This window comes from Patella vulgata, chromosome 7 (genome assembly GCF_932274485.2).
Source record: "Patella vulgata chromosome 7, xgPatVulg1.2, whole genome shotgun sequence".
NCBI classification, from domain to species: domain Eukaryota; kingdom Metazoa; phylum Mollusca; class Gastropoda; family Patellidae; genus Patella; species Patella vulgata.
The window spans coordinates 59,125,598-59,142,863 of record NC_065885.2 but is presented as its reverse complement, the minus strand read 5'-3'; the positions used below and the strand labels follow the sequence as shown (position 1 = coordinate 59,142,863).

Here is a 17,266-nt window from a genome sequence, read left to right as displayed (position 1 = left end):
AAAACAGTAGGACGACGTTAAACCCCATTTCATTTCATTTCCATCTATGGATTGTATTACATCTTTTATATTTTGTTTCAGGGTGACGCTCTTTCATTAGCGTCTGATAAATCAGATGTCAAGGTCATGATAGGTAACGGAATATGTAATATTACGACCTTATCTAATACTCAAATTGTATGTCTGCCACCAATCCGTCAACCAAAAGTTGTTGACAAGAAAGATGAAGTCACAGACAACCAGTTACCAGTTGTTGTGGTAAGTTTTTGTCAATATTAAATGTAAAAGATGTGTGGACAATTGTGCCTTCACAGCATTGAATGAAAAACTATAGTAGTTAGATTAATTCTGTGTGAATTTCAAAATGTCTTAACATTAAGAGAGAGAGAAAAAAATGAGGTTTAAGGTCCACTTGACACAAACTAGGTCATATCGGGACTAACACATGGTTTCATTTTATTTCAATAATTCACTTGCTCGTAGGAGTCTTTAGCAGTGGGAGGGGAAAATCCGCAAGGTTGGACAGGCGACTCTACTCCTTGTCACGTACAACCGGGGAATCGAAACCCCGCCAATTGACTCAGTGACAGACCTTACGATCCCTATGCACAAGCAGATTATTGAAGTTAAATTGAACCATATGTTAGTCTCGAAATGTATCCCCCTGTCTCTCTCTCTCTATCTATCTCTCTCTCTCTCTCACACTCTCTCTCTCTCACTATCTCTCTCTCTCTCTCTCTATCTCTCTCTCTCTCTCACTCTCTCTCTCTCACCATCTCTCTCTCTCTCTCACTCGCTCTCTCTCTCTCTCTCTCTCTTTTGGTCTATCTCTCTATTAGTATCTCCATCTCTCTATGTCTGTCTCTCTGTTGGTTGTAGTATACAGTAAGAGTACAATGGTTATTGCGGGTGGTGTACCCTAGGGCTTGTATTAAATGAGTACTGTATTAATTGATCATAAAGTACCTCCAGTATTTTTTTTATTAGCTGTTGTTGAGGTGATGGAAGTCATTAGTAGGTAATTAGCGACATCGTCTCATTAACCATAAAAACCACCTGCTCGTTAATTTCTTTTTTTCTGCCCACCATTCATAGAACGGGGGAAAAATATTTGATCATTAGAGAAAAAGACATTTAATAAAATATAAAGGCTAATTGTAGTCATGATGGAGGCCCCATGAATTGACGAGTACCATATTGTGATCACGGGGTTGGTCATACTTCAATTATCTTATTGCTCTAAGCCAGTTCAATTGTCCTAATACCCTACAGTCCTCTATTGGTCATTTAAAGTCAAAGGTTAATTGATGTAAAGGTTGATATGAATCACAGGTCGTGGTCAAAGGTTAATGAGACTTGGGGTCAAGGGTGGTTGATGCCTGAAGGTTTGGGAGGAGAGATAATTATTGGTTGTATCTGGCAGGTATAAGGAGTGTTAATAACAAAAGTTATTGGAGATCTATATTCAAATGAAATGAAATGGGGTTTAATGTCCTACTGTTGTTTCCCCCGACTGGGCTAATGAAAACGGGCATACACCATACAGTGTGCAATTAGGGAAATTTTGCCCGGGCAGCAGCACTATGCCCAACTCTTATATCGAATTTCAACTGCCAAGGGATCTTGTCAGGCCCCTTGTCCTGCACCACAGACAAGGGGAAACCACATCAGAAAATCCTGATCCTATTATTAAAGATTTATACCTCTAATTCAGATGTTGATTTCTTATATTCAGTTAAAAAATATTCCCTTTTCAAGAATAATGCATCTTATTTGTGAAAGTCCTTGTGGGTTTTCTCCAGGAGTAACCTCGTGGGTTTTCTTTGGGTCCTCCAGTTTCCTTCCACTGCTAAAGACCCCTACGCACAAGTGAATTTTTGAAAAAATTGATCCATATTATTATGTTAGTCCCGAAATGACCTAGTTTGTGTCGAGTGGACATTAAAATTCATTTCTTTCTCTCTATTTGCAAAAGTTTTTACTTAAAAAATAGAAGCACTGTCTTGTATTATTTATTGCTTATATTGTTTGTGGGTGATATTTCTACCAGCAAGCAAATTACAGAAATTGAATTGAAGCATGTGTTTGTCCCAAACTGACCAAGTTATCTCTCTCTCTCTCTCTCCCCTGTTCAACCACGTGGGTTTTCTCTAGGTCCTCTGGTTTCCTCCCACTGCTAAAGACCCCTACGCGCAAGCAAATTATTGAAATAAAATTAAAACCATATGTTAGTCCTGAAATGACCTAGTTTGTGTCAAGTGGACGTTAAACCCCATCTCTCTCTCTCTCTCTCTCTCTCTCTCTCATTCTCTCTCTCTCTCTCTCTTTTGTATCAGATTAAATACATCTCGGAAATAGAACAGGTCATCCATACTTCTTCATTTATCACAAAACTCAATCAATTCTTTTATCTAAAAAAACAAAAAACTTCAGAATGATGTAAATGATATTTCAAAAATAACTTTTGATCCTTTTCACGAAGATTTATCAGGCAAGAAAACTGAATAATGGCCAACTGACTACAATGAGCCCGTCAGTTTCCTCTCTCAAAGACGAGAGATATAATTAAAATATAAGGAACATGTGCACTGAATAATGGTTAATTACTAGCCGTGATTATCTAATAGAACACAGGAATATCAAATGATGTTTCTGACGGCAGATTTGATCAAAGAGCAAATGAGATGTAATGATATTTGGAAGTCAAAACCCGCGAAACGCTGAGTTTAATTTCTCGTTTAAATGAGGTCAATGGTTGCCAAATAATATCCTCCGGGTCTGTCTCAAGGGAGTCGCGAAAAAAACAAAGCAAGTAAATCTTGTCAGCTATGCAAATAAAATGGCAGTCGCAATGAAGATATTTAAAATATTATTTGATGTGTCGTCAGGGAGCTGGTTTCTAACGGGGACAGATGGGCAATGTATGCATATGATTAAAACGGTAATCGTCATGCCAGTTTTCATAATTGTGGAAAATGATATGAAATACGGCGAGTAATTAGTATGATTGTCAAGCAAATATTGTGAAATGAATCTTAGGGACGTGAGCGGCAGAGTCCTGTGCATTCTGGGTTCTGAGCAGATGGCAGGATGTCGATGCCTATTGTTGTCAAATTATGCTTTCTTTGTCATATTGGCTATTACATGGTTTATAGCATCTTCATGGTGTCAGAGAAATTTGTCTGTAAATACAGAAGTTCGACAGACGTTTGTTAGCTATTTGAATTTCCCTGATAGACAGAAATGGGGTTTTACATCCACTCGACACAAACTAGGTCATTTCGGGACCAACACATTGTTCAATTTTATTTTGATAATTCGCTTGCAAGTAGGGGTCTTTAACAGTGGGAGGATACCAGAGGACCCTGAGAAAACCCACAAAGTTGGATAGGCGACCACACTCCTTGTCATGAACAACCGGGGAATCAAAACCACGCCAGTTGACTCAATGACAGACCTTATGATACAACGCGTGGATGTCAAACCCCATTTCTCTCTTCATGCATACATGTATTTACTGTCCCTTGCCCTGAAAATGTGAAAACTTCTGTGGTGATCAGATTTCATTATGTTTAAAGTGGCAATTACAAACAGAACACATTAAAATAATATGTTTTACCGGTGTTGCTTTATGTCTTCGTAAGCCCAGTTGGTGCAGAAAAGTAGGACATTAAATGTTAACCCCATTTCATTTCATTTATTGCTGTGACTTGAGTGTTCATTTACTAATAGGTAATTTTTTTTCCTAAAAGAAGAAAGAGATCATAGAAAAGCACGGCCAGTTTATCATGGCAACTAGCAATATGTCTTCCGTAACCTTGTGTTTGCAACTGATAGAACACAGACCATTAAAATCTTTTTGGTTATTTTTGCAAATGGCTGTCAGAACGAATAGTGGGAAATTGAAATTAATGTTTTTGAAGGAATGGTGCATGGTAATACAATATTTCTTGTCATTAGAAATATGGCAGCCTGCAATTTGCAAACATTCTCACAGCCACACATAAATCACTTATTCATCGTCGATGCCGTTCTATAAATCTCCGTTATCCCCCCATGTTCGTCGCCCGTTTATCAAAATAGTTAGCAGATTTTAATTTGAATCAGTTCGTTTGTGGCATGTGAACTAAGTTTGAAGTAGTCATGGCAGGAGATTCAGGATATAAAAACGGCGCCACGTATCGTTATCACTGCTAGATATTGGGTTATTAAACCCTTTGACTTGTGTGTTCATAGTTACTGCACTTGATTGGTCCTGAGTCAATCTCGATCAGTTATTACAAACACTCTGCGTGATATTAAACCGTAAAAACACTTCCCTTTATTTTATTGAATAAGCTCAGCCCGTCGTAATTTAAAAAGATTATTTTCATTTACCGAAATCCTTTGTTTCTATTAGTTCATCTGATGTAGTCTCCCCTTCCGAGTAATCCAGCTTGTGACAGAAAGGTCAAAGTTCGAATGTTGACTGCGAAATGGTGTGAGAAACCGATATTGAAATGATTGTTTTTTTATTTTTTTCGTGGGATATCCGCATTTTGATGAATTAAAGTTGATTTGAAAATATGAAAATCATTTATTATAATCCATGTTTCACAATTACCATATTAGATTGCCACAGGATCCGTAATTAACTGTCAAAATATCTGACCGTGTATTGTCGTTATGATTTATTTCAATTATGGAAATATTGATCCATGAATTTTAAAACGGTCGGGAATCGTTGTTTTCAGATATCCCTACAAGGTGATTATAATGATTAAGTAACCGAGAGACCCCATTTTTGTAACTGAACTGAGAAAAATCTGTGAAATTATTATCTTGATTGGCCTGCGAGATTGACATAGTCGCTTAAGAAAATCTTGATGGTTTGAAGGTCAGTAATGAATGCAGACAGGATGAAAATTTGCATTTTATTTTCGCCGTCGTTATGAACAAAATCAGATAGTGGATTAAAATAGTCAAGCGGGGATAAAAAAAAAAAGTGTTGAGGAAGACAATTGAGGGAATTATTTGTGAGCCATGTGGGAATTACTCAATAACCTAAAACCTGATCAGTATTCTGACTTGTAAGATCTTAAGAGATTAACCAGGCTGTTCCTTTGATCTCCCCCTGTACTCTGACATCTTTATTACACAGTGACTTTGTCAAAATAACGCCTCTTCAATTCTTTCTCATTTTTTTTGTCTTAGATCGAAGTTATAATCAATTTGATTTAAAGGAGCTAACAAATGGGTCGCCACGCATATAATAATGTAATATGTAATCTGTTATGTTCGGCGAAATACACGAAGTGTCCAAAGTGAATGGCAGTCTTTGGCATCAGATTATTCCAGTCTACAGCAGTAGTATTTTCCCATGGGATATGTTTAGTCTCGTTCATCGAGTCGCTTCATTACAAATGGTGCTTGAAAGCATTCTGGTGGCCAGCTCCCCACCAAAACAGAAATACGGGTGGGGAGAATTCTGTTTCAGGGTTTAACTACACACAAGCAATTTATTGAAATAAAATTGAACCAGATGTTAGTCCCAAAATGACCTAGTTTGTGTCACGTGGACGTTAAACCCCATCTCTCTCTCTCTCTCTCTCTCTCTCTCTCTCACTAATGTGGCATAATATTATATTTATCACAGCAGAGTTATTGACGTTTATTTTCCTGTTTACAAGGATTGTTTATTTAGTATATTCTGTGGCTAAGTGGGTGAGACGCTGGCTCGCTAGCCTGGAGGTCGGGTGTTCGATCCCTGCATTGGCCGAGAAAGTTCATCCTGATTTTCCGGCGTGGTTTCCCCTCGTCAGTGATGCAGGACGGGGAGGGCCTGACAAGTACAGCTGTCTAGTCATTCAGATGGGACGAAAAACCGAGGTCCCGTGTATACATTGGAATGCATGTAAAAGATCCCTTGGCAGTTGGAATTCGATATAAAAGTAGGCGATAGTGCTGCTGCCCGGGCAAAATTTCCCTCATAGCACACTATATGGCGTATGCCTGTCTTCATTAGCCTAGTATAGGAGGAGAACAGTAGGACGTTAAACCCCATTTCCTTTCATGTCATTTATTTATGATATTCAGATGGATCATATGATTTTGTTTCAATTACAGGTACAGATTAACAATGTCCGATATCAAGTTGGTAAGGTACAGTACGAGATACCTGAAGCCTACGCATTCCCGTTTGAAGCCATTGCTGGTATCGCGGCTGGTGGTGGATTTCTCCTTCTGATCATCATCCTCATTCTCATTATCTACAGACGACAAAGTACAAAAGCCGAGAGAATTTATCGTAAATTACAGATTCAACTGGATAATCTGGAGAGTAACGTGAGGAATGAATGTAAACAAGGTGAGGCTCATCAAAACTTTTATTCTTATTCTCTTTTCTCCATTGATGTACCGCCACTGCCTGTTCAAAATGCTCTGTCCTTTTATTTTCCTTGAAACTTTAATGAAAATGGCTGTTATTCTCTTGGAGCCACGGTGGCTAAGTGGGTAAGACGCTGGCTCGCTGAGATAGTTTATCCAGATTTTCCGGCGTGGTTCCCCCTTGTCAATGATGCAGGACAGGGGGTCAGGCAGGCGACAATGTATGGTCATTCGGATGGGTTAGAAAATCAAGAATAGCTGTCTAGTTGTTCGGATGGGACGAAAAACACATTGGCGTGCCCTTGACTGTTGGAGTGCAATATAAGAGTAGGTTGTAGTGCTGCTGTCTGGGCAAAATTTCCCTTATAGCACACTGTATGGCATATGCCTGTCTGCCTTACCCCAGTTCAGAGCAGAACAGTAGAACCTTAAACCCCATTTTATTTCATTTCTCCATTGCTGAAATGCCACTGTCTTTTATTGTACATGAAACCTTAATGAAAATAGCTGTTATTCTTTTACTAATGGGGGTTGGATGGCTGAATGTTTAGCACATGCGCGCTGTATCATAAGGTCTGTCATTGAGTCAGCTGGTGTGGTTTTGATTCCCCGATTGTACATGACGAGGAGTAGGGTTGCCTGTCCAACCTCGTAGGTTTTCTCCTGGTCCTCCGGTTTCCTCCCACTACTACAGACCCCTACACACAAGCGAATTATTAAAATAAAATTGAACCATGTGTTAGTCCCAAAATGACCTAGTTTGAACATTAAACCCCATTTCTCTCTCCCTCTTTCTTTCTTATGTGTTGATTTTCTTGTTTTAAAATTTCAGCGTTTGCCGAGTTACAGACAGACATGACCGATTTAACTGGTGATTTATTATCAAGTGGAATTCCGTTCTGGGATTATCATACCTATACATTTAAAGTTTTATTCCCTGGAATGACAGATCATGTAGTTCTACATCCACCATTGGTAAGTATAACACTTCTTTACACTCACATGTTAGTCTCAAAATTAACTGGTTTGTGTCGAGTGGATGTTAAACCCCATTTCTCCTTCTCTTTATACTCTTATGTCTTCATTGGCTTGGTCGGTGCAGAAAAGTATAACGTTCATTTGCGATCATTCATACTCTCACTTCTTCACTAGGAGCCATGATGGCTTATTGAGTATGACGCAGACTCATTGTTCTTGATACAGAATTGAGGCACTGCCAAGAAAAATGTGCCTAGTTAATACAATTGGCTGAAAAACTGCTTGTAAAAGAACCATTGGCAGTTAGAATTCTGGGAAGAGTAGGCAGAAACACTTGTTACGAATATGAGGGTTGAATGGCCGAATGGTTAGCATGTGCGCGTTGTATTATAAGGTCTGTCATTGAGTCAACTGGTGTGGATTTGATTCCCTGGTTGTACGTGACAAAGAGTAGGGTCGCCTGTCTGATGTCATGGGTTTTCTCTGAGTCTTTTACTGTTAATAAATGTCTAATTAATAATTTGAGGCCTGAAGAAAGGCCTTCAAATAGATTTGGGTCTTACATAATGTATGTTTAACATCATCATCATATTATTATTATTATCTTGTAATTTTCCAGCAGAAGAATGGCAGATTCCGATTCTCAGATCAAGGCTTACAAATGTTCCAACAATTACTTAATAAAAAACTCTTCCTACTGACATTTATCCGAACATTAGAAAATCAGCGAAATTTTAGCATTCGGGATAAGTAAGTGTTAAAAAATATCTTCTTGTATGATTTGGGGCGTTCATACGGTCATTTCCGTTTGATTAAATGTTCTTTGGGATCTCCCTTAATGCATTTAGTTATGTATTTTGATAACCCTTTAAAGTTATAAGTTCCTCTTTGGACTAAAATTCCTTCCCTCAGAGCCAATTTCCACCTGTTTAATTAAGAATCTCCAACCTTGTGGGTTTTCTCCGGGTCCTCCGGTTTCCTCCCACTGCTAAAGACCCCTACGCGCAAGTGAATTATTGAAATAAAAATTAAAAACCATATGATCTAGTTTGTGTCGTGTGTGGACGTTAAACCCCATTTCTCTCTCTCTCTCTCTCTCTCTCTCTCACATATTTATATAATTTTGTTGTTTGTTTATATTTAGGGTGAATGTAGCATCGTTATTGATGATTGTATATCAGAATAATATGGAATATGCAACAGAGTAAGTATCTATATATATACTAGTTAATATATTATACAGGTATTGTAGGATAATAGAAATAACCTGTTACTAAACTTACACTGTCTGTCTACAGTTTGAAACTATTTTTTTTTAACATGTACCATTTTAAAATGTTTGTTCTATGTTTTTATTACAGAATTTTAAAGTCTTTGTTAGTGGAACTTTTAGAGAAATCTGTTGCAGGACGACATCCTAAACTCATGCTTAGAAGGTAAAAATACTTGCATAAAAATTTTAAACTTTGAATAAAAATATAAAATGCACCTATACATAGAGCAAAAAGTATCGCAATGGGAAGGAGAGTTCAACAGGTGTATCTATGAAAGAAACGTTTCTCAGTTTTAAGTTATGGAAAAAGAAAATGTTTATAAATACATTTAAAGCTACGGAAGAAAAGTCAATATTTCATCCTTTATTGTTCCTCTCCACTTTTAGTAAAAAATTAAAAAGGTCCAAGTTGTGAAAAAAGAAAATGCATATAAGTAACCAATTGATCCTCTATGGTCCCTCTATGAAAATATAACCATGTTAGTCTCAAATTGTTGTTTATATTCTATTGTATATTTTGTAGAACGGAATCAGTTGTAGAGAAAATGTTGACAAACTGGTTATCTCTCTGTCTGTATAAATACATGAAGGTAAGTAAAATGTTTCTATTAGTTAGTCGGCCCGAGATGATCTGGTCTGTTTACAGCACTGCATTATATCCAAAAGAGTGGGGTTTGGATGGCCGAATGGTTAGCACGTGCCCTCTGCACCTTAAGGTCTGTCATTGAGTCAACTGGCGTGGTTTCGATTCCCCGGTTGTATGTGACAAGGAATAGGGTCGCCTGTCCAGCCTTGTGGTTTTGTGTCAAGTGGACGTTAAACCCCATTTCTCTCTCTCTATTTGGTAAAGAGATGAGTTTCCAATGATGTCTTTAACCAGAATGTTCCTCTTTCCCTGAATATGTCTAGCTGGTTGCATCTTGACCTGTTATAGAGTATATTATATTTTGGAACAGAGAGTAATATTAAGTCTGTAGATGATTTAAAGTTAGGACTAGAGTTTGTACTTGTAGATAGGTGCTGAGTCGAGATAATTATGTGAATATATTGTTTATTATAGGATCAGGCCGGATCACCGTTATTTATACTATATAAGGCAATAAAACTACAAGCTGAGAAAGGTCCAGTAGATTACATGACAGGTGATGCCAGATATTCTCTCTCTGAAGACAGATTATTGCGAGAAAAAATAGAACCACGAGTACTTGTGAGTATTTTGTTATATCTATTGTTGTATATAAACTTATAATAATTAATTTACACATACCCTGCACATCGTTATCATTACCTGTAAAATTAAAGGAAAGGTGTGGAGAAACAAACAGGTCCAATGCACAAATTTGTAGAGCATATAAACAGAGAACGTGTGGGTTTGAATTTAGAGAGTTAGCAAAAAATCCTGTGTATATTGTGTATAATCTGTGATGTTTTACAAAATACATAGATTAGCATGACTACCCTATGCTTGTGGGACCCCCAGGTAACTGCCCAGTGTGCCTACGAGTGTATTGTGTATAATTTACAATGTACATTGTGTATAATTTACAATGTGTATCACATATAATTCACGATGTATATTGTGTATAATTAACAATGTGAATTGTGTATAATTTACGATGTGTATTGTGTATATTTCAGTCATTAAATGTAGAACATAATGGAGAGGTAGTAATGTGTCGTGTATTAGACTGTGATACCATAACACAAGCCAAAGAGAAAATCATGGATTATATGTATAGAAATGTATCTTTCTCACATCGACCTTCAGTACAAGATTTAGATCTAGGTAACCACAACATTTCTAAAAATAAAACTTAATGAAAGAAAGGCACAATATTCCAAATATGGACTTCAAACTATAAACAGTCAGTCATTGATGCAAATATAGACTTTCAGACCTTAAATAGTCAGTCATTGATAGTAGTCTTTCCATATATAGACCTTTAGACCATAAGCAAGGAACAGCAGCTAGTCATTTGGATGGGACAGATAAACGAACCTTGGATAGTTAGAGTTTGTAATTTCACTAGGCCATAGTGACGCTGTTAGCGCCAAATGTCCCTTTTAAATATATGCCCGTCGTCATGACCCCAGTTTGGTGCAGAAAAGAAGTGAAAAGATTGCCCACTGTCCGGGAACTTAGTCTTAACATGAAAATGATAGATATATGGTGTTAAAGAAATGTTAATACCCACTTTTTTACAAGATACCATAATTTCTTTTATTTTATTAGCCCAGTCGGAGCAGAACAGTAGGACGTTAAACACCATTTCATTTCATTTCTTTTATTTTATCTACAGAATGGCGAAATGGCCCTGTTGGTCCAGTATTATTGAATGATGAAGATGGCGCCTCCATACATAAAGATGGATGGAAGAAAATAAATAACCTATCGTTTTATCGTGTACCAGATGGCGCCAATCTCTCCCTGGTGCATAAACAAACAACCATAAAATCTATGAATGGTGAGTCCGGACATTCTACGTTTCTTTACTTGAAGGTTGGCATGGCAAGGTTGAGCTGTTTACAATTTATAATGTCATGTCGTACGATATTCGGTTGTGTTATATCACAGCTATTCGTGGTGTAACATATCACCGACTGTTATAGACAAGAACACATCTACGCACTGCAATTGTAACACACCAGTACTCTTCAATTTTGAAAGTAAGAACAAACTGTTCTCCCAGTAGTAAGTAACTTCTTGTGATAAAAATTCTGCTGTGATGGTTTACGGAAACCATGAACTATGATATTCTACGATGAGCTTAGATACAAATTCAAAACTTTGCGATAGTCTGCTGTTGTCGGAATGCTACTGCGATGGACCATGAGCGCTCTCACACGGCAAATAGTGACAGCAAATATCGCAGGATGAGAAGCTAGCTTAATTAACAAGTTTATCATCCGAAGGGCAGCATTTAACATTTGTGGCCTAATTGTGGATATTCTCCCTCATATGTTCATTAAATAAATCTCCCTTCTTGATTAGCAAAATTAGCCCCATTATGATCTTAAAGGCAGACCTGATGATGAGTGGAGTGGGGTTTGTTGTTTAAACTAACCCCACCTTGTTTAATGTTAAAGGCAGCGGTGATGACGAGAGGAGTGGGGTCTGTTGTTTAAACTAACCCCCACCTTGTTTATGTAAAATTAAGATACTTCAACTTTCAGGTTCCCTCGACCATTCAGTGTTGTCTGTGAGTTCTGCCTTCCCCATCATGAAATCAGACATGGAACATCAGAACGCTAAAGTCTGGCATCTGGTAAGTATCTTAAATTATTTAATTGCCATTTAGTAGTCGAACTTGAATTACGCATGACACATTTCTATGGAATACAATTAATGCTTATTACTGAGCTGTGTTTGCTTGATAAATGGGAGCCACGGTGGCTAAGTGGGTAACTATTTGTTACTGAGTGACATTTTGACCAGGATTCACTAATTTTTATGAAGCGAATGATACAAAGCCATGGAAGTATAATTTCAAAGAATTTAACCTTAAATCAATAGCTACAGTTAAATGTATAATTGTTACGTGTAAAAACACTTAAACATACATTGTTCAATAGCTAAATCTGCCTATTGTAGGTCCTTCTTTAGGCCTGAAATTATTAGACATCAATTACCTTATCAAGACCATAATCAACTCTCGATGCCATTGGATGGCTCTGATATTTAGTAGATTTGAATATGTTTTGTGGTTGATGAAAAACCGTACAAATGGATAATCAAGACTTTGTTTATTATCAAACAAGAGGAGTAATGACGAGCCTATGCCATAATTGTATCGTTTATATCTAGGCACAGAGTGAAGTAATTTGACTGAAATTTTCAGCATATTCTCTTGTCATTATCTATTTTTAAACTATTATAGCAAGAACTGTCAGCTCGTTTTCAGCTGTACATGTGATAAGGTGGTCTAAGGAGTCCCAATTGGGGGGGGGGGGTAAGAGCCAAAGTTCTCTCTCTCTCTCTCCCACAGATCAGGATATTTATTGTTGTTTTTCTTTTTTTACAGGTGAAACATGATGATGTGCATCAGAAAGATGGTGGGGTTAAAATGATTTCAGAAATATTCCTTACCAGACTCCTTTCAACTAAGGTAAGGTTAACACTTGGGTTGGAATCTCTGGAGATCCCGAGAACATCTCCCATATTAAAATGGGGGCTGGGTGACCAAATGGTCTAACAAATTATTAAAATAATGTTTGTCCCGAAATGACCTTATCTGTGTTGAGTGGATGTTAAACCCATCTCTCTCTCTCCATATTGAAATGTGGGCACATCATGTTTATACACTCTTAAGTGTTTAAGATTGGCAAACTTTGGGGACTACAAGGACAACTTGGCTACAGTGGGCATGTTTTGTTACCTGGCAACCTATCTTACTGTTATATTGGAGGAATTTATAGAGCTATAATATTTTTGATCCTTCCTCATATGTATATCGTGAGAAGGAATAGGTTCGCCTGTCCGACCTTGTGGGTTTTCTCCGGGTCCTCTGGTTTCCTCCCACTGCTAAAGACCCCTCTATGCGCAAGCAAATTATTGAAATAAAATTGAACCATGTGTTAGTCCTGAAACGACCTAGTTTGTGTCAAGTAGACCTCTCTCTCTCTCTCTCTCTCTCTCTCCCTCTCTCATATATATATTTAAGGAATGTGCCATGGTATTTTGCAGCCTTCCTTTTAAATATTAAAGGAATTTATGAATCGAACATTGTAATTTTGAACCTTTCCTGTATATATTAAAGGAATTTGCGAAACTAACATTGTATTTCTAACCTGCCTTATTTATATTTTAATTACAGGGAACATTACAGAAATATATTGATGATTTTTTCCGTACCATTTTAACTCAGACATACACCTTACCCCCTGTGATAAAATACTTGTTTGATTTCCTTGATGATGCGGCTGATCATCACGGAATCACAGATCCTGATGTTGTACATACGTGGAAGTGTAACAGGTAAATATGATTGGTTAATAATTAATATAGGTGCTGATAGGGTACTTTCGGAATAATAGTGATCAGCTGTGGTCCCCCTTTGATTAAATCAAAATGAAAAATATGTTTTAACACAGCATCGATATTTCAAAATCAGTCTTTTTTCTCTCATGTATCCATGAATATGATTTTCTCAAAATTGACTAATTCCTAATTGCATTTAAAGGAGGCAACTATTTCACTCATCCACGATCTTCGACATTGCAAACATGACTTATTGGTCAATTTAAATCAACATTGATGTTGTTATCTTACCGTGAAAACATGGGGTTAAGACAAAATGAAAATTTTAAAATTGGCACACAAGTTGCATGCCAGATTGCTTTCGAGCACCATTTGTAATGAAGCGACTCGATGAACGAGCCTAAACATACCCCACAGGAGAATACTACCTGTATAGACTGGAATAACCAGACGCAAAGACGGCCATTCAATTTGGACTATTGGCTGAACATAACTGATTAGAAATTACAGTAAACACAGAAACGATTGAATGTAAATCAGTCTATATACATTCATATTACATTATTATTGTGTCCATTTCTAGGTGCCAAAGAATAGAGATTTAGCTCCTTTAAAGTTATTTAAAGTTTAATAATTGATAAAAAACTATTTATTTCATTTCAGTTTACCTTTGAGATTTTGGGTGAACATTATTAAAAACCCTGATTTTGTGTTTGATATTCACAAACCCCACATTGTGGATTCCTGTCTTTCTGTCGTAGCTCAAACTTTTATGGACAGTTGTTCAACATCTGAACATCGTCTAGGAAAGGTAAATATTAAATTTTACATATAAAAACCAAGAAATGAAATGGGTTTTAACATCCTACTGATCTTCTCCAACTGACTAATGAAGACGGGCATATGCCATACAGTGTGCTATAAGTGAAATTTTGCCTGGACAGCAGTGCTACGGCCAAGGGGTCTTTTACGTGCACACCAATGCGTACATGCAACCTCGGTTTTTCATTCCATGCAAACAACTAGACAGCTCTCCTTGTCAGGCCCTTTGTCCTGCACCACTGATAAGGCCTACTCTTATTTCCTACCAGAAATCATTAAATCATCACCAACTCTTTCTTGTTTTAAATCAAGACTTAAAACCCATCTTTTTGAGAAATGTTATAATGATTAATCAAATTAATTAAATGTATGCGCTGTGAGCATGCCTCTGTGCATGGAGTACTAGCGCTATATAAATGTACATATTATTATTATTATTATTATATGAAAACTGTCAAGGGGTCTTTTACATGTGTGCCAATGTGTACATGGGACCTACGTTTTATCCAACCAAGCCATTCATCCTGCACTACTGTATTGTTTGTTTTGTTTATATAATATACTAACAGTTGTATTTATATATTTTCCAGGATTCTCCAAGCAATAAATTATTATTCGCTAGAGATATTGTCCACTATAGAAAATTAGTCGAAAAATATTTCACCGACATCCGCAACAGTCCTACAATAAGCGATCAAGATATGAATTCATATTTAGCTGAAATCTCTAGGGTAAGATTTACATTGCTGATTACATACGCAATAACCAATGGAGAGATGCTGTTGGCATAAACAATATTTACTTTTGAACGAAACAAAATGAATTGGTTTTTAATGTCCTCCTTTCTTGCACGAGTCGAGCTAATGAAGAAGGACATATGTACCATGTTTCTGAGACAGCTGTGTTTCTGCCCACTTCTTATGAAATTCCGACTGTCAAAGATTCTTTTATATGCATGCTAACATGTTGAGAATTTTTTGAGCCAGGGTCACCAGTCTGTACCACTGACATGGGATAATAAGGCTGAAAAAAACCTGGGGAACTTTCTCGACTGACACTGGCATCGAACCTGGTACTTCTTGGTTATTGCGCCAGTGCCATCTTGCTGGAAATATGGTAAACCTTGGGAATGAAAATATAAACAATATGTAAAAGACAAAATTTCTTTTGAGACATTTTTAATTCTTGATATTATTTACTTTACTTTTAAATTATTATTTGAATTAATTTGAGAAATAATTTTTTTTTTTCAGATGTCTTGTGGTAAATTCTACATTTCTAGTGCTTTACGAGAATTATATACATATGTTTCTAAATATAGTAACGAACTAGTTGAGGCCTTGGAGCAGGACAATATCGCACAGGCCCAACAACTTGACTCGAAACTGGGTCAAGTCATCACAGCCATGGAGGGTCCATCAAGTCGTATTGCTTACGTGTAGGACCACAAGACACAGGCTGGAACTATAACCTACAGAGGACCTGGACAAGTTTATTTGAAATTTCCATGGATTTAGTGCCGGATTGTGGAACCATTTTGATTGGTTCAGACTTTTACAATCTGTAAGCAGACCAAAAACCATTCCTTTGTGATCAAAGCATAAACAATGGAAATTATGACCGCAGTTTTATTTTTTGAAAAAGAAACTGATTCGTTTCTGGAGGACATTTATATAAATTAAACCCCTTCTGCCAATTCCTGTAATATTTTAATCGTGTGTTTTTCGAGTGATAGACGATTCATATATTTATCCAATCATTGCGAGAGGTGTGAATTAATTAAGTGCTGAACTCTTTTTGATATTCAATGGCGACAATGGTAACCATGACAACAAGAGATAAACCATAATAATAATAGTATTACACAGTGATATTAATAAACAGTGATTTTACAAGTTACCCCAATTGCTTATATACTGAGAATTACGACTTTATGTCATCTATATAAGTTTTATCTTCGAAACGGACAAAAGGGTAATTATGGAATCTGGTCAAGTACGATATTGCCTTGATGTACAAGTATTTAGACTTATTGTTCCAGTTCTTTAAAAGGCTGTAAACTACTAATAATAAAATTTTTAATACTTGTCTTAAAAATGAAGATTTTAAAATACACGAAAAAAAAAAAATCTTCTATGATAAAGTTTCAAGAAAAAAAAAAACTTCCAGCGAAACGAACTAATATGACCATTGTTTAGTGGTCAAAAAAAAAGATTTTGTGATGGTGCTACTTTTTTTTTTTCTTGCAATGGTAAAAAAAACCAAATGTCTTTCAAATTCACACAAGCTAACTACAGATGAATACAAATAGCTAGTAAAAACCGAGAGAAGTTTCTGTGAATAATATTGGAATCTTCATTCAATGTTGGCATGCTTTTAACAGCTGTAGAAGAGCACCATTTGTTTGTTATTCCTGTATCGGAATGATAGAAAAGGGAGATAATTCCACTACACTGCGTTTACAATGTAGGCTAAAACTATTAAAGGCTTTTAAAGTGCATTTTATGGATTGTGTCAAACTTTTTTCATCTTAATCAGGTGCTTCCATATATTATAGACAATAACTGATGGCTTACTTATATAGAATACAAAACTAGTGATTATTTTAATACCAGTAGCGTAGTAGAGATGCAAGGCGGCTGATGTTAGGCCCTTTTATTGTCTGTGTCCCACTAGAAACGATAAAATCCAGAAAGTTCGGATTGGGCCCTCTTCTTAGAAATATTCTAGCTGCGCCACGGAGAAGTAAAAGCACAGCAAACAGATGCAAGGGGGAACGTGCATTCTTCGAGAGTGTGACACTGTAAAATGTTGAATTTGGAAAGTGAAGGATTAAGTTTGGAATGAGC

At 36.7% G+C, this 17,266-nt stretch overlaps 1 protein-coding gene across 6 annotated transcripts in view; it reads left to right on the top strand.

Annotated features, from left to right (window-relative positions):
* LOC126827498 (plexin-B) overlaps window positions 1-16,595 on the top strand; it is a 310,132-nt gene extending 293,537 nt beyond the window's left edge. For 4 of the 6 annotated variants that reach the window (XM_056102565.1, XM_050556893.2, XM_050556892.2 and 1 more), the window contains 16 exons: window positions 82-258; window positions 6,106-6,346; window positions 7,199-7,341; window positions 7,964-8,094; window positions 8,489-8,548; window positions 8,706-8,780; window positions 9,141-9,207; window positions 9,678-9,824; window positions 10,256-10,403; window positions 10,918-11,082; window positions 11,792-11,883; window positions 12,640-12,723; window positions 13,432-13,592; window positions 14,259-14,406; window positions 15,008-15,148; window positions 15,671-16,595. In XM_056102565.1, the coding sequence (XP_055958540.1) occupies window positions 82-258; window positions 6,106-6,346; window positions 7,199-7,341; window positions 7,964-8,094; window positions 8,489-8,548; window positions 8,706-8,780; window positions 9,141-9,207; window positions 9,678-9,824; window positions 10,256-10,403; window positions 10,918-11,082; window positions 11,792-11,883; window positions 12,640-12,723; window positions 13,432-13,592; window positions 14,259-14,406; window positions 15,008-15,148; window positions 15,671-15,859 (2,169 nt within the window). In that variant the 3' untranslated portion in view covers window positions 15,860-16,595. The remainder of the gene's footprint in view (window positions 1-81; window positions 259-6,105; window positions 6,347-7,198; window positions 7,342-7,963; window positions 8,095-8,488; window positions 8,549-8,705; window positions 8,781-9,140; window positions 9,208-9,677; window positions 9,825-10,255; window positions 10,404-10,917; window positions 11,083-11,791; window positions 11,884-12,639; window positions 12,724-13,431; window positions 13,593-14,258; window positions 14,407-15,007; window positions 15,149-15,670) is intronic. The other 2 variants (XM_056102566.1, XM_050556896.2) reach the window with 2 other exon arrangements.
* Window positions 16,596-17,266: the final 671 nt, after the last annotated feature.